Source organism: Melopsittacus undulatus, chromosome 8, assembly GCF_012275295.1.
Source record: "Melopsittacus undulatus isolate bMelUnd1 chromosome 8, bMelUnd1.mat.Z, whole genome shotgun sequence".
Lineage (NCBI taxonomy): Eukaryota > Metazoa > Chordata > Aves > Psittaciformes > Psittaculidae > Melopsittacus > Melopsittacus undulatus.
In genome coordinates, this window is record NC_047534.1 from 36326372 (window position 1) to 36344491 (window position 18120).

An 18120-nucleotide genomic window follows, 5' to 3' on the forward strand; every position below is an offset into this window, starting at 1 on the left:
GAAAAGAACCTAATGTCTTTGTCCAGACACTAAGTTACCACATCAGTGTATTTTCTAAAGCATGTTCTAGCTTATAACTCCCACTAAAGCTGAAGTTTGTGGGTAATTAATTGCAGCATCCCATAGTGAAACACAAGTTTACCCAGATAAATTGCGAGTGTGGCATTTGGGTACCAACCTGAATCATCGTCTTCAAAGTCTTGCTCAGAGATCGGAAAGTCATCCTCCATTCTTGGGAAGTTTACTAGAACAAGAAAATGGGAAGCACCATTTATTAAAAGAGGATTTTTGAGGGCATTATTGTCACTGGTCACTGGACTGCAAGACTGGTCGGAAGAAAACAATAGTTAAACTACAGCAAGGCTCTTCCTCATGGAAGGAGAAAGAACTCTTCCTCTTCTTCCTTTGACTAAAGTCATTGAAGACTCAGACTTGAGAGAACAGCATCCTCCCACTACATCACATTTCATGACCACCAAAAGACCAGCTTTTAAGAAAAAATGAGAGTGAGTGAAAAGCAAAGAAACCAGATAACTTGAATAGCACTAAAATATTGTCATTGGTGCCTGTGTAATGGCCATAATTCACTATTAACATGCTTATGGGTATTATCCTTACAACTCTGAAAAGGATCTTAGTGCCTGTCATTACTTGCCACTAATGCTAGATCCATTTAGCACACTCTACTTTTCATCTTTTCCCATACATCTTACTGGACACAGAGCTTCAATGACCCACTTTCTCTTTGGGTACTCAAATTTATCTGAAATTTGAGTAATTTGAGGAAGTCATGTATCATCATTATATGTTTTAATGCAAAAGCTGGTTGAAATGGGGAGAGTGGCAAATGGGTGTCCATATCTAGGCATTTATGTTAACACTTCTCTGATCCAAATTCCTTTTAGTGATGACATTTCTTTTTATTGTTCAGCACAGATCAAGCACTAGTGACCAAATGCACATGCTGTAATCCCAGAGCAGAAGGTATTTTCCTGTGCAGCCTTCCTAGCATTAGCTCTATGTATAGTTACCATGGCTCTTTTTTCAGTTTTCCAAAAGAAAATGCCCTTTCATTTCTATCTGCTTAGACTTTTCAAAGCTGACAGTAGCTTGGGGTGCTCAACTGAGAAGGCACCTTGAAATGATCAGGAATGCAGAAAATGAGGGACTACTAGAAAGTGCTAGAAGTCACACTCTTGAAATAGTTATGGTTGAAACCAAGGCTACTTCACATCTTGTGTGAAAATAGCAAGAAGTGTTTAAAGAGTTTGCTAATAAACAACAAAACCCAAAGAATGTAAGTTGTGCCTAAAAAGCCACGTGTGAAGAAATTATTCAAAACCCTACAAAAGAATATTTGTGCATATTTTCGCAGAGATTTGGGACTTGAAAAGCCCTCCTGGATTATCAAATAATGTATTTTTGCTATCCCAAGCAATGGTATAAGGCAATTCCCCACCAGCGACATTTCAAGGTTCACTTCCAGAGCAGGGGGCTCTGCTGAATGCCATGCTGTCCCAGCACCACCTCACACCCAACTGCAATGATCCTCTGTGCTGGTACTAATGATACCTTCTCATATACTCATTCTTTGGGTAGAGCTGCCTTTTGCCTTCTGCACTCAAAGGTTTAAGGGATTTCTTTGAATTTTCAAGTGAGCCTGTCAACAGGAACAACACTTAGCCCTCCTGAGGATGAGGTCTGTGTCTAGTGAGCCAGGTATTTCAGCTGCTAGGCTGTTGAAGAAACATAGGTGCACACCATTTTCTGTAAATCCTCACTTTAGCAGTGAGTTCACATGATTTCACAACACTTCCAGAACTGACAGGCCCAGATGGCAACATCTTAGGGCTGGGAGAACTGCCTGAGGGCCCCTTGCAAACATTTAGAGCCGAACATGTGGAAAAATAACTTGCAAAGCAGTTGACACGCGGAGACGTCTGCTCTGCTAGTCCTCCATCAGAAGACAAGCAATGACATTTGCCAGCAGTGTCACCCACACAACTCTGTGGAAACTGCTGGTTGCTCGAACACAAGCGAAGGTCAAAACTGGACCATGGTTTGCCCAGAGAGCCCATATGTGGGAAAAGACTGTTGAAGCCTTTTGCCTTTCCATATTGTAGCTCCTCTAAATTTTGTGTGAGAACAAGCTAGGAATTTGGTGCTCTTTTATTTCCCAGGGTAGCCTTGAGGGAAACGCCAGAAAAAAACAAAGTATTGGTTAATCAACACTTTCAAAAGAACACCAGTTCTTCCAGCCTGAAATGAAGGAGCACTGGGAAAACTTGAAAAGAGAGAACATTTATACAATAAGCCAAGCCCAAAATCTATTTACTTTTCTAGCAATTTTCTCAATTCCCCACGCTAACATGACTCCAAGTCTTGCTCAAAAGATATCTTGTTCCTCACCCATTCTCCCTTCCTCCTCAGGCCTGTGGTAGGCCCTCATTCTTCTGTTCTCTGCATGCCATTTCACTGCTATCAGATTGTCTGTTGTCACGCAGGGCTCTACCCTGGCTTTGGAAAAACAGGACTCAACGTTTCTTTTTCCATCCTTGGGTTTCTCAAGTCATTAACAAATCAGCTCTGGCTGTGTGGCTGTCTGTGGGAATTGAAGCTGGTGGTCTCATTGCAGTTCCTAGTGGAGATGATTTCCTCTCACAGACACTAGCCTGCTATTTGTCATCAACTGTGCTCCTTTGTGACAAGTCTCAGCAATATTGTCGTAAGTGGAGCAGGCCGTGGAAAGTGTCCCTGTGGAAAGTGGTACCCAGAAAAGCCCCACAAGCTGCTGGGCAGAATGGGAGAAACATGCTGTGCCCTGTGCTGTGGGGAGACGCTTCCTTAAAGGGCAGCTTTCAGGTGCAATTTTCTTTGCATTTTAAAATGAAAAAAAATATAATATACTAGAGAAGAGTAGGCAAGAAAATGAGAAACTGTATTTAAACATGAAGAATGCTTTCTACTAAGTGAAAAGCCTTTTTCAAAGTGTGTGTGCTGAATTATAGCTGTAAGCACCTAGCCAGTCATGCCCCAAAGATGATGTTAGTGATGCCTTTGGAAATGGCCAGATGCTGAGAAAGGCTGTTATCTGTTGGATCTGAAAGCACTGCCAGCTAAAAGGCTAATTTATGGGACCTGAAAAAAGAAAGATAAGATTCTCATCAAAGACAAGGAGCGACTTAAGTACCACGTTCATATGAACTCACATGGAGGGAGATGAGAAAATTAGTATTTCCAAAGATTAAGGAACTTCAATGTATGTCTGGTTTAAAATAGCAGCAGGGGTGGGAGGGATCGGGTCAGGGAGGGGATTACTGGAAGGGGTGACGTGTAGCTTGATATGCCTTGCCAGGGCAGCAGGGGAGGCACAAGAATACACAAGAGTACACAAGAGCAAGGTTCTCTGATGTCCCACCACAGACATACATGTACCTCTTGCAGGAAAGCTCTCCCAGATCTACCCAAGGCCCCTCAACTCTGCAAAGCTGAGGTCAGTGCATCATATGGACTGGCATGTACTTCCCACCAGCACACACACACAATGCCAGCCTGCTTGCAGAGGCTTACCAGCAATGCACACTGCCTAAGGCAGAGACCTTTGCAGCAAGCTGAGAGCTATTGTTTTGGAGAGGACATCCAGTCCCAACACAGATGCATTCCTCCAAGGCAAATGACCACCATCAAGAAAAAAATGCTGTTTTCTTCCTGGACTGACTTTGTCTGGTTTCAGTCAGGGCACTGAGCACTGCATCCTGCCAGGTCCCTCCATCGCAGGACAAAGCGCTCTTCGTTACCATGCATCACTCTACACAGAGGCATTTGCGGATGGTGCCTCTCAGGCTCTTTGTAGGTGAACAAAATGGGCCTCTCAACAGAAGGTGCTTTCCCCAAATGATACATTAAACTTGCAGTAATTTTCAGCCCTTTCTGTTGCCTGCCCACTGCCTCCCTGGCACACAGCAGAGAGCACTCCTGACGTCCTGCTCCCCACTTCCCGCAGGTATCCACAGGCTCTGGGGACAAAGGAGATGCAGCAGGTGATGGTGGCTGGTGGTGTCTGCTACCTACCATCTCTCACTCTCCAGTAACAACTGAGCCATGCATCCTGGTACAAAAGAGGGGTAGCCGGCTGCCCTCTGGTCCTTTCCACAGTGGGGAAACAACCATGTGCTGCTTGTTTCCCTGAAAACAGCAAGTGTCCTCCTACGTGTCCACCCCTCTCTCCTGCGGCTACAACATCCATCTTGGCTGATGCTATCCTGCCCAGCAAGGGAAACACTGGAGGTGTACAGCTGCTGCCCTGCCAAATAGCACCCAGGAATGAGCTGAAACATGACACACAGCTAAGTCCAGGAAAAGGGGGTCAGAAATGACTGCTCCTGGCGCTGGCAGCCAGCGCTCCAGCTCTGCGCTCATGCTCGCTTTTCTCCCTTTGCTCATTCCCAGCCCTTTTCTCTCGGCAGCAATAGTGTGACTCCAACTCACATCACTTTGTTTTGACACAGCGGAGCAGCCGCTGTGCCCTCGCCTTGACTCCGCTCTGTTTGGTGGCAGCAGCGCCACGCTGCTCCTTCGGCTGGGAGCCCAGGGGGCTGTGGGAGCAACACTTCCCACCCTCCGTGAGCAGGGAAGTGCTTCTCAAAGCAGCAGTGCAGGCACCAGGCAGAAACACTCCCTCTGAATCCCCCACCGCTCTATTTCCAGCCCCAAATCAGCCTCACTTCTCCCTTCCGCACTCCTCCAGAAACACAAAATGACTTCAGTTTACAAAAGGGCTAAATCCCTGCCAAATTTCAAATTAAAAGAGTGCTTTGGCTACAGCTGAGCAGTAAAGAAAGCAAACAAGCAGCTTCTCCCTGGCCTTTGCAGCACAGGAACCCCCAGACCTTATCCTCAGATTGCTTTGGGGCTGCTTCAGCAGCAGTGCATGGTTCACATTGCAGAACAATCATCAAACCAAGGGCCACTGAGGAATCTCCTTGGTTCCCGTGTGCAGAGAGGATAGGGAAGCATCGTTTGCCAGGTCAAGGCCCCACTGAAAGCTCTCGGAGATGTGAAGCCAGGCTGGGTGTGGAGGCAAATGCAAGCAGGCAGCTATTCCCAGCCCCAGCACTGCCCTCCAGTGCGTGGCACCCTGCCTTTGCTGCATGCATGGCGGATGGCCAAGGCATCTGCCCAAACTCGGGACCCTGCCAACCCCTCCCTCCAGCATCACATCCTCTGTTGCAGCCCAAACGTTTCCCTGGCATGTCCTGCTTTTGCACCTCTCCTCAGAGCCAGCACCAGGCCAGGGAAAGAGTGGTGGCAGCATGTGTACGTAGGGGCATTACAGGGACATTATACAGCATGGTTTTCCTCTTCCCTTCTTAGTGCTGGACTACCCAGGTAAGGAGCCACCATTTGGGTCTGGTGCTCTGTGCTGGAGCTCACCAGTCCCAGCTCCTCGGCACAAGGGCAGCACTGCCAGTCCACTACCACCGTGCAAGGGCTGGAAGCTGGGGGAGAAGCTGGCAGCTCTGCAGCATCCTGATACGTTTATCACCCTCCCTGTTGTTGCTGTTTGTTTTTACAGCAGCAATGGCTAACGACACTATTCCTCAAACTGGCAGTCACGCCTGCAATCGCTGCTAAGAGCTGCCAAAGCCACTGATGGAGGAGCTGTGGCAGAAAGCCAACAGGCTGTCCAAGCTCGCCTTGGGGCCCTTGCCTGGTGTCTGTGCTCCTCACTCTGCTGCTCTGACATGGGGTAAGATGGGGCCAGCCCCGATAAAGGTTTTCACAGGGCTTCTACAGGAGCAAAAACCCAACTGCAGCCCCATGCACAACCTTGTTTCTACCTCATTCCTTTCCATTCACCAGCAGAGGCATTTCAACCCTGTTCAGGAAAAGCCAACATTGCCCTTTCAGCCTGGGGACAAGCAGCTCAGGGTTCCCTGTGCCAAGTGTCCCGGCAGGAGGGTGACCCGGCTGGGTGAATGAGCACTTCTGAGCCATCATCCATCTTGGGCATGCTGACATTGCCCAGGCAAGGCACAGCATAGCCCTTCCCGTGGCACCCTTTGCTTTGCCAGGTCATCACTCCCTCTGTCACACCCTTGTTAGCCACCGGCTTTGTGCCACCACTTACAGAGTGCCCTTGGGTCCTCACCCACAGCCGCACGGAGTCACTTTCCCTACAACACGGCAGCAACTGCAGAGATGAAAAGACACCATCACCCCACATACTGCCAGGGGACTCACGCCTGCACCCTTCCTGTGACATGCAGGAGACAGCAGCTTGCACCCCTAATGACACTCTGAGATATGGAGCCCCTACTGCTATCCCATCTACCCCTTCTTCTTTTAAAATAGACCCTTAAATGCCTGAAGTTACCTGCAGCAGAGGTTGCATCAAAATCACACCAAGTTGTATTTTTCTTAAACAAAGTGTGATCATTTTAGCTGCCTTCTTCCCTATGATGAGCTGCAGCCTGAGCAGCACCCAGCTCCCCAGTCAATCTGGCTGTGGCGCACATAAGGAATAATTAAACCCCAAATGATTCCTCCCTTTTTGTCTGTTTACTTCACAGCATTTTTTTCCTCCTTGTTGGGAAGCCATCAGCCAGTCTCTCCCTCCCTGCTTTTCACATGTGCATATTTGTTTTGAGTTTTGCTTGGACAGTCACTGAAGTGTACGAAATGCAAATTACAAGTGTATGGGCTTTGCTGTACAATTAGATGGGGGGGAAAAAAGTGCTAAAGAAAAGATAGCATGGGTCCTCAGCTCCGTTTGTGTTTGAACACCCACAGTGAGAGATCACATCTGAATTATTTTTTGTTGATGGCCTGAATTCCTAGTAAAGCCAGGAAGTTTCACTGCAAAGCTGAGCTGCATGCCAGAGTAAAGAGTATGATAGAAGGCAAATAAATGCAGAAGGGAAAGAAAACCTCTCAAATTGGCAGCAAAATATCTTTCACATGAAATGCAATGCTGCTAACTCCTCTGAAGGGGCGAAAGGCACACCTAGAGAAGATGGGAAGATGCTGCAGCAGAGATCCCTGTCACAAGCTGAGAGGACTCGGATGGAGGGAAGGCAGGGGACACACACCCTCGGTGCTGCCACGCTTGGGCTGCTCCTGCACAGCTCTCCTATGCAGCCCGACATGCAGAGGCCCAATAAAGGTTTCATGGGAGAGGAATGCATTGCCATTTTCATTATTCATTTTGGTAATGGCTTACCCAGTGCTCATTGTGCTTATGGACGGAGCGCACGGTTCGGCTGAGCTGGCAGCCACGCCGGCCCCCAGGGCCCTGGGAAGTCGGATGTCCTGTCTCCAGGGGCCCGGCTGGAGACATTCTGCATAATCACAGTGAGCCATTTAGCACTTAAGAAACGCTGTCGAAATCCCCAGACAATCCCAGTGTCAGTCCAGCTGCCCAAAACTCCCACTACGGGCTGGTACAAATGTAATGGATCTAAAAGCTGCTGCTAATGGCCTGATCCTGAATGCGGCGAGGCAGAGTGCGCACACAGGAGCTGTGTCTGCATGCTTCACTTCGCTAAAGCAAACAGCCCTGATGCTCCAAAAGAAAACATGGAGTTTTGAAGCACCGCTTTGCTTCAACTGACAGCGTTCTCGTTAGCACAGAAAGAAGAAGGAAGAAAACCCCCAGATATTTGTATAAAAATATCATCATTTTATTACATTCCACACAATACATCTTCAAAGAGTTTCAAATTTCCACAAGATATTTTTCACACACAGGCAACTGGGCAACGCTGGGGATGTCAGGGCTCGAGGAGCAGGGGAGAACTGGGAATAAAAATCAGGAAGTGACCTTCTGTTTTGTCTTTGGTGATTTTGGTTTGAAAGACAGGGTGCCACTTTCTCCTCCCTGACACACCGATGCGCACTTGCTACGTCCATGGGGGTGAACCTGGTTGAAGTGAGGGGATTGTCTGACCTAGGGAGATTGAACTGACTGGAAATGGGATGCTATCATCTGCTGACATGGCCTGGGCTGACCTGAAAATGCAGCAAGCACATGCCACTATTTCACATCTGTTTTAATCTGGAGCTGGCTGAGGGGGAGTGGATGGCTGGGATTTCACATCACCAACCATATGCACTGCAACATCAGTGCTGCATAATGAGAAGGCTCCCGGAGAAAGCATTCTGGCCCTGGAAGCCCCTCTCGAGGGGCTGCCTCTCTAGGCAGCACTACCTGCAAGGTGACAGGAGCTCACCCAGGTCCCTTCCATCTCTGCTGGGACAGGGACAGCACTGCTGCCTTTGAAAAGCTCGTGGGAGTCTGACCTTGGCGGGATGCTGCCCCGAGCACCCACTACCCCTAACGTGCTCACCATGCCAAATCACCCCAGGCTTTTCTGCACTCCCTGCACGCTTTAGACACTTGCTGCTGCAGCTGAGGGGGTCCCGCTGAACTCTGTTGGGTAAACAGCATGTGAGCTAAAATAGGCTGCATGAATAAAGGAAGGGAGGGAGAGGAGACTGACACCCCATCAACAGAGATCCCCTAAGCAGAGGGCTCCACTGCAACAGGGGCCAATATCACACATGCACAGCACTGTTTGTGTTTCCACTTTTTCCCCAGACCAAAAGGAAGCTCAAGACTGCAGGGAAGTTAACAGAGCTGCTCGTCTCAATTCATTCTATGCAATATTCATGGGCAAAGGATGGGTGGGGAGCACTAGCAAGTTTAGGAGGGAGGAGGGAATCTGATCACTCAGCACAAATGAACACAAACCTTGCTCACTAGAGGTACTTTTCTCGCCTGCAAACAGATTAGAGTTAAGGATTCAAACCACTTTTGCATCTCATCATTCAGTAATCTATGTAAGGCATTTCCACTACAATATGCTGGGCCATTCAACAGGAGGAGGCATGTTAGAGGCTCCATCTCACCTCCCTGGTTAAAGCAGTAGCAATAGCTGGGCCCCTCAAGGCGTGCCTGCTAGGCTTTGCTTGCTAGATGCTACTGATGCTTTAAGAAGCAGAACATTAGCAAACACAAAACTAACTGACATTCTAGAAAGTCAACTGGCAATTTTTGTGATTCAGCAGCTATGAATTGGGCAGAGTTAAAAAAACAAACCTAAGACCCAGAAAGGGGAACTATCCTCGTCCTAGCAGAAAGACAAGGAGGAGCCCTCTCCCCTTTTCCCGTGTAAAAGCAAAACCATCAGCACCCAGAGCAAGGATACTTATAAAATAAATAAACCTTCAGTTCTCAAGAAACTACAGTATTCAGCATCCACCTTAGACCTCCTGAAGTCTACGTGTTACCCTAAGGCTGGCTTTAACAGATACAAACAAAACATTCATTATGAGCTTCTCTGATATAAGGCAACTTTAAATAGATTCACTTGCAGGTGAGGGAAGGAAGATTTCCCCACACACACTTCCAAACAATGGCTGTGTTATCATGTTGGCTGCAGAAAGAATAAGATGGAGAGATCTTACTTTTTGGATGTCTATGAATCTCTCTGGATTCTTCTAGCTTTCTGAGGTGGACATTCCTACTGTCCAGCCTGGCCTCTTCTCATTTTGCACCCGAGACATTAACACTATCAAACAAGAAACCCAGCCAAAGCTAGATAAGGCAACAAAAAAGCATTGCTCTCTTTCCCAAGTAAACAAATCGGGGTATTTACCATAAACATGACCCAGACCTTCCAGAGGGGAGGTGGGAAGGGGGGAGAAATGAAAAACAAAACAAACATTCCCTGTGCAAGTAGAAGCAACAACAAGCAAATTAAAAAGGGGCTGTTTCTAAATATACATTCAGTCAGTCAGACACGCACATTCCCATGCACACTCGCAGACACAGATTTAGCACTCTCGCGCATGAGCCGCACACACAAGCTTCCAGGCTCTCCATCAAGTTCCCTTGCAGGTTGCCTACTGGGAGGAGGGAAAAAAAACCCAAACCAAAGGAGCCTATCGACCAAAAAACACTCCCCAAACAAACAAACACAAGGAAACAAAGAACCCCACCCGACACCCCCAGACTCCTCGAAAAGTAATCGAAAGGGAGCATTCACTTCTGAAGTGAAGGGGCGTTGTGTCTCTTCTGGCGATCCAAGATGCAGCATTAGTTTAGAGTTTGTAAAAGATTCAGGGAGGGCTGGGGGGGACAGAGAAGGGACAGAGATGTCTAAGAGTTCACACGTATGCTAGGTAAGGAAAAAAGTGCAAAACTGAGGCAACGTATTTGAAGTCTTAGTTTCTGTCTGTCTGTCTGGTTTGTGTTTTGTTTGTTCGCTCGTTCCTGTTCGGCTCTCAGCAGCGCGAGCTGGGGTCTTGCTCTAGTTTTATGGTTAGGGTGGGCTCCACGGCCACAGGGGCCCCGTTGGCATAGTGGGAGGTTTTGTAGGTGATGGAGTGATCGCTCTTCTTGGCCGCATAGCGGAACCGGTGGTAGTGGAGCACAAGGGCCAGCGCGACGGAGACCAGCACCACAACAGCACCTCCGGCGGCAATAACGTAATACCAGTAGGCTGGGATGGGCTGCACTGACACCGTGTCCACTGTGGGCTCGGTCCCTGGCAGGAGGGTTGCCCCTGGGGAGGAGACACAGAACAGGGTTGCTAGGTGGGAGGCATGCAGACGCACAAACAGAAACACACATGCTTTCAAGAGTACAGCACGGAGTAACACGAGGTGCCAGGGCTGCCTCCGGATATGGGGTGTGCGCCTGGGGGGGAGCACAGCCTGGCATTCACTGAGCCCACATATTCAAGGGGCCTGTTTCTTCCCTCTTAATTCATCAGGCTGCCTGGGTTTCAATACATACTCCATATGCACATTATTATTACTGTTATTTCTGGCATCAACAAATGTTTTCTTCCTGCCCCCCTTTTTTTTTGCCTTCTCCAGATCAGCTGCCTGGCTTTGCCTCCACATGGCAGATGTTGTCAAGCAGTGACAAAACACATCACTTTCCTAATTGGAGGAAGAGCACAATCTCAGATGGGCAAGGAAGTTACAGCAGGAGACTGGGAAAGAAGTTACAGGGAGAAACAGTTGCTGTTCTAAAAGAAAAGACAGAGAAGAAGATACCAGTCTGAAAGTGCTCTGCACACAGACCTGCTCTCACCAGGTGCCCATTCACAGACTTAGAGATTTCCTTATTACTTTTCAAAGCAAGAAAGAATGGTTGCAATTATTTACATGGCACAGACAGGAAATTCAACCCAACACTCACATCAGAAACTCATGCTCTCTACAGCTTAAGCAAGCCAGGGCTATGAATTAATGCTGATAAAGCAAACACACCCTAGGGAGGGCTGGAAAAGTACCTGCCTCCCTTGAACTCAAGGGCAGGCAGTGCCCAAGCTCAGCCCAGCAATGGCTAACCCTTCCTACTCCTGCAGCTGCAGTGTGTGTTGCAGGGCAGGGCTGCAAGGCGCTGTTCTCCCTTCCCAGGTCATCCCGGGACAGCTGTGCACACATCTGGTGGTCAGCCGCCACAGGACCTCACTGCCAGCCCGCACAAGCACGCACACACGTGCCTTGGCTGGCACCAAGCATCGGTGTCTGTGCTGACACACACGGCCCAAAACCAGCTCTGTGCTGTTCCTCCTGCACACACTGCTCCCACCTCCCCAGCTCCGCTTGTGTACATAACTCCAGAGAGATGCAGTTCTACACCACATCTATTCACTGGCTACTTCAAGGGGTCCGAAGTCCCCAGGGAAGCTCTCAAAGGGTTTGCTCTGGTGCTGGATAGGTTGACCCCCTACTCTGCTTGTCTTCTCCTCTTGCCCCTGGCATGCTGTGGGGGGCACGGCCTGTAGGTGCTGGCAAGCAGAATTTGGGGTTCCTGCAGTTTGGTGTCACCATACTGTTGAGTTCTGCTCTAACCAACTCCAGCTTGGTTTCCTCAGCAGGCTCAGAGGATGCCAAGGAAGAAAAGCAGAACAGTGCAGGATGTGCGCACTTTGCTAGCAGCAAGGGCATCTCACAGCACAGTTTCTGCCCTCCCCTACGAACACTGCCCTGGCAGCAGAGCCACTGGCTTCCACACTTGGGATGGAGACAGCTTTTCTGCTGCTGGTGGCACAGAGGATGAGGGAAAATGCAATCACAAGGCTTTCTTCCTCTCCCCATCCCCCAAAACCCGAGCACAGGGAGTAAGAACAAGAATGAACACTGCACCCAGATACATAGCTACAACAGAAAAAAGCCTCAAAACCAAGAAAGAAGCCCCACACAGCCAAGCCAAGTCCTGCTTTTACAGAGCAGCAGGCTGGGAACCACCCACATATTTGTCATTGTACGCAAGGAATTCGGATGTCTCAGGAGAAGCCTACCTGCCAGATACACCACCCTCACCTCCTCTCACCCCAGCTACCCTTCGTTGCCAGGAATGGGGGGGGCTGGGGAGGGGGTGGCCCTGTTGCTCCTGCCTCCCCCCCCCAGCGCCTAAGAGAGGGGGACACAGGGTGGGATGTATGTTGGGGGTGGGAAAAACAGGGAGCAGGCAGCCCTACGCCCTCCTCCTCTATTTTCACCGACCACCCTGGTGTGGGGGAACAGAAGCAGCACATTCCTACATGGGGGTGTCAGTGTGGGACACCCCTTGGGGCTGGCATCAGTCCCCACCAGAGTGAGCATCACCAATGTGATAAACACATACATATATTGGCTTTTGCAAATCATAAGTGTGGTTATGTGGATATAATTATATGAGTTTATAGTAACAAAACCAAAGCTCAATAAAGACATAAGATGAGCGAACCGGAGTTGTATAGTAGAAGAATCTGTAAAGTTAAAAAGAAGAAAAAGGGGGGGGGGTTTGCATGCTTGATAGAAGAAAAGCTAGTGCCTGTAAAATATAAAGTACTTTTTAGCTTAACTTAGGTTGTAGAAAGAGAACAATGTTTATGTTGTTAACCTGTGGAATTTAGTGGCCCCACTAAATGTGCGTTAACTGTTTCACACTGGTCCTCTAAAGTATCTTTAGTTTTAAAGAACAATGTTTGTGTTGTAAGTCTGTGGTGAGATAACAAGATTTAGTGACCCCACTAAGCATGAAAGAGTTATTTCACACCATCCTTGTACTTATCAGTTAGTTCAAAGACAGAGCCTCCCAAACATCTGCTAGCTTGGGATACTCCTGTCCTGCTATAAATTTTGCAGGAAGGTCACACTGTTTCAAACCTTTGTTAGTTATTAGAATAATTACAGATATGGCTGGTTTTAGTGAGTTGTGTAATTACTGGGACGTCCAACTGGGCCAAAGGTGAAAAGCACACTGTGAGGAAGACTGTTTACTTCATCTTGAAGACCCCTACTCACATGAGGAAGACTGATTACTTCATCCTCAAGACCCCTGCCCACAATTATTGAAGAGCAGTGTGCAGACGCCAAGAGGAGGAGACTTATGATAATAAATTACTGGACTTAATTATAATGTTGCCTGCCTATATGCAGGGATTATGAATATGCATGTGACTAATGGAATTGTGAAAGTATATAAACCTGTAACAAATACTAATCATTTGCGCCTCTGACTACGGTCACGCGCCCAGCGCTGTTTGCTTTTGCTTTATTGACTTTGTCCCTTAGTAAAACCTTGTTATCTTGTTTAGAGAAGCGGATTCGTATTTCACAACCAATAACCTGCTGCTGTCTCCAGCACAGATCCCACTGGAGAAGCCATCCCACACCCATACACAGCCCACCGCCATCCCTGATGGATCAGCAACGCCTTGCCTGCGCCTGACAGTGCTGGGGCATGGGGCTGACCCCCAGGAAGAGCATGGGGCTGCTCACTGTGCAGAGGCCACTCATGTTTATACTCAGTGACAGTCACTGCTTACACAGCACCTTGGTCCATTGAGAGATTTACAGGCAAACAGCTGCTCACACCACTGATATGCACTGGCCCCGCTGGTGGAAACTGGAGTGGGGAGAGGGGGGGCAGGTGTCAGGGATGCTGACAGCTCTGGAGCCTGTAAGAGAACAGCACTCCCATCTGAAGAATAGAGAGGAGGAAGGTTTCCATGGCTTTCTAATGGCTGTACATTACAGTGCAGGGCAGGGAGTAAAAAAGGTGGGTCTGTTAACAAAGGAACACACACCACAGCACTGAGCCTGTGCTCCTTGCCCCTTCCCCACACACCTCTGCCTGTCTGGGGATGAAGGGAGGCAGCACAATGTGCCCCAGATGGTCCCGCTCATGGGAAGGACTCCTGGGGGATCTCGAGGCAGTTGTAGATTCAGGACAACCTCTGCTTGGCTCTGACCTACTCCAGATGTCCCTGTGCAGCAGGCGGGGCTGCAAGCATGAGGGGTAGTGCAGAGCCTCTCCCTGGCCCCTGTTTCCGCACTTCGCAGCCTGCTGAGGAGATAGCAGAAGTCTGGAGAGTTCATTTAGGAACTGAAGTCATTAAGGAATCACACTCAGTTGTCTCTGAGCCCTAATGAAGCCAATTCCCAACACTAATGATTGTTCTTCCTTACACTGTCAGCCACTAAATATAGCTGCCCATCCACTCAGCACACAGCGCTGATGTTATCTGCTCTGTTTTTACTGGCTCTGCTGCTCTCTGGAAGTTTTCTCTTGTATCAGTGGAAAAGTTCCCTGCTTGGGGAGATGGAGAAAAAAAATCCATCTTTGTAACTTAATAATTTTTCCACTCCCCTTTGCCTTCTGTCACACACACACACACACACACACACACTTGCCCTTCCTTGTTTATTCACTAGGACTCTTGTCTCAATGAAGAAGTGCCTCCTGCTGTTGCTGTCGCGTTTGTGGGTGCTTTGTTTATGCGTGGCTTGGGAGACTGCTCAGTGGAAACCTTATTTAATCCCTAAATGGCAGACAATTGCATCCGGGTGTGCTCCTGCGCTTACACCTCCAACCTGGCCAGGTACAGCCCCCTCTTCTTCCTAACAGGAGAGACTCCACAGGAGCCAGTTTTAGAGCCATGCAGCAGCAGAAATAAAAACCCAAAAAAGAAGAAAGAGCAAAAATCCTCTGGGGAAGAAAAAAGGAGAAAATCCTTTCCAGAGAGCCTCCTAGAGGGCTGCCTGCCTTGCTCTGCCATTGCTCGTATTCCTCTGTGAAATCACTGACATTAACTGCTGTGGACAAGCAACATGAAAATTCCATAGATGGCACAGATGAAAGCAAGTATTACACTCCTCTAATCTGAATGCCACAAAACCAGTGTCAACCTCAACCCCTTAGTTGCTGCCTGTCATTTCTCCAGGAAGATATCCCTGTCTTGATTTTGGGATACTCAGTGTGGGACCATCCCAAAGGCAAATTCTCCCCAGTTTGTCTCCATGCTTTTTTGGAATACATCTCTGATTTTTAACCAGGTATTTAGCTAACTCCTTGCTTCCAGCCATTGTTACACCTTTTCTTTAAGGGTGAGATGCATCAACTCTCAAATGCAGCACAGTTTAAGCACACTTGACTGGTCTCATAAGATCCCAACCCACTAGGCTGAAAGATATTCCACCCACACGATTCTCTTCTTATTTGCCTTGTGATCCTAGAGCCTGGAAGGTGTGTATTTTCAGCTTTGCTCCCAAGCCAGGGAAGGAAGGATTTGCTATTATTTTTAATGGCATCTTACTTTCCCAGCTCATCATGTAACTGTAGGAGTGGGGGCCACAGAACATCTCGATACTCCCTGCCGTCTTTCCAGCTCATCCAGGGCTAGGGTATCGTTAGCAATGGGTGGGAGCCCACTGGCACAAGCTGGTGAGCTCCTAAGTGATGGGAAGGGGTGCCTACAACAGCATCTGGCTGTGGTGCTTAGGGGCCTTGCTGTACTAGGCACAGAAAACACTGTCCTTACCAAGCCAGTGTGCTCTGAGGCACGCTGGATAAGATGTAGAAATGGGAGGCGTATAGGCAGCAGGGCACAGGGTGAACAGAAAAAGAAATGACATGAGTTAGCAGGACTTTGGGACAGACCCAGAGGAGGGTTCAAACTGAAGACAACACACATTACAAGCCCCAAAAGACAAAGATGATGTCTGCAAAATAGCCACCAGACCAGACCCAGGAGAACATAGAGTGATGGTGTACCAAGTAAGGAAGGGTCATGAGGCTTTGTCTGCTGAGAATATTGCAGCAGCTTTTCAGTAACACCACAAGCCTGAGTTGCAGATAAATAAGCAGCCTACAAACCCAAATTCCTAGTTGTTACAATATGTGTATGATTGTAAAATACAGTGTTACACCCTGTAGATGTCCCTCCCATTGGTAATGTTCCACAACCTGCTTCACATGCCAGGGACATTGTCGCACACATGACTCCTGTCTCTGTGTACTTTTCTTTTACTAGCACAGCTCTCAACACACATACCCACCAGAGACAGCTTTGCCCCACACAGAAATGCGGCTGTTTCTGGGGAAGAGCCCAGCTGTACCTTTCAGCAGAGTAGGGGATGGGAAGAGTAGAAGTGAGTATGAAGTTAAGAGGAGCCCTAAGTTTGCTCTTCATCACAACATACCCCCCAGACACATTCCTGAAAAGGAGGGCAGGAAAAGAAAATCCAAAATCAAAACACAGGGAAAAAACCTCAAACAGACTGAACTGATCTTCCCTGCAAAAGCAGACAGCTTTTCCCACCCCAGAGCAAGACAAGCAGCATCCCCGCTGACTGCTCACAGGGAGAGGCAGTTTTTCCGAGTTCCTCACCTTTTCTCTTACTCTGTAGGTTTGATCAGACAAATGCCGGTTTCTATCCTCCAGGCTAGTATTAAGCTATTAAATGCACCATTTCACCTTGTTTTCCTTTTATTGACTGTCACCTTCAGAGCTCCTCATGGCAGTTTGTTCTCCCACTTCTACCTCCCAACTCCCTTCCCCTTCCAAGCACACCATCTCCGAACTCCTTTGCCAGCAGTTCAAACACCACCAGTGCCAGAGCATCTATAAACTAGAAAACAACCTCCTCCAAATGAATGTAAGTCATTGCCACCTCATTTCACTTTTAATTGGTTACTGGTTTACTTGTTTAAGTCAGGTGATAACTACCCTTTACTCCACAGCCTTCCCATTGTGGGCTTGCCTGCTTTTCAGAAGGCCGGGTACCTCATGATGGTGGGTTTCCTAATGCTATTGAACCCCAAGAGAGTGTGACTCGTGTTTGCCTGTTCCCTGTTACCTAGCAGGAGTCAGCGGGTGCCACCTCCTGCTGCTGTGGTGGAGGAGGTTTAGCATTCACTTGCCATTTCAATGCTCAGAACATTTGCTGTTTGTACAAGCACACACATTACTTTTCTTCGATGTAAAAGCCCATGCCAGCAGAAAGAAACCACCAAGAGAAGTGCAGTTTTACCTGGAAAGTAGAAGTTCTCACCTGGGAAAGCTGTGATGGGTTCTGCAAAGGAAAAACCAAAACCTAGTATCAGAGATGGGGTTATTATAAGGACACAGTTCATGTCTCTTGATTTGCAGCGGCCAAGCGGAGCAGGCTTGTGGCCCCACAGAAGCCACTTGCTGGGAACAGAGTGTGTGCTAGCCAACCTCACCAGGACAGGGACAAACACTCTCAGACATGTAATAAGCTTCGACTCAAGACTTCAGAGGAAAACATGTCTGAGGTTGAGGGTAATTTGGATTCAGCTGGCTGGCCTGAGTCATCCAATGGCAAAGCCCCACCAGCTCAGTGGTGAAACCCTGAAACCCCCTAAATTTCCAAGAGCAGTTTTGTGTCTGGCTCAACTCTGGCTTTGTTATTCACATGGGAACTGTGTTACTTCTGGGCATCGATGCCATGCTCCTCTCTATCTCATAGCTACAAGAAACAAAGGCAAGCAATTTTTTTTCTTCTTTCTTTGAAGAAGTAATCTATTACAAATTACTGGATCTGAAAAGCAATAATTGGCACTTATTACTGATTACTTTCTTGCAGAAGTAATAGATTTCTGATTATTTTTAGATTACTTCTACATTATGCCTGTGAGTCACAGAAGGAGACTCTGGCTCTACTGAGTGCTATGAAATCATCACTCAAGTTCAGAATGTGAATGACACATTTGTCAAAGGAAAAAACTATTGTGACTTATTAGCATTCTTTCACGCTAAAAAGGAATCAGATTACTTCCCAGGATTAGATCTGAAAAAACAGGAGTAGCTT

At 48.0% G+C, this 18120-nt stretch overlaps 1 protein-coding gene across 4 annotated transcripts in view; it reads right to left on the bottom strand.

Annotated features, from left to right (window-relative positions):
* The window catches only part of NRP2 (neuropilin 2), an 89413-nt gene that overhangs the window by 3924 nt on the left and 67369 nt on the right, over positions 1-18120 (bottom strand). For 2 of the 4 annotated variants that reach the window (XM_034065702.1, XM_034065701.1), the window contains exons 15-16: positions 17341-17361; positions 179-244 (exon numbers count right to left, since the gene is read on the bottom strand). In XM_034065702.1, coding sequence (XP_033921593.1) covers positions 179-244; positions 17341-17361 — 87 coding nt within the window. Of the gene's footprint in view, positions 1-178; positions 245-7660; positions 10569-17319; positions 17362-18120 lie in introns of those variants that run through there. The other 2 variants (XM_034065703.1, XM_034065704.1) reach the window with 2 other exon arrangements.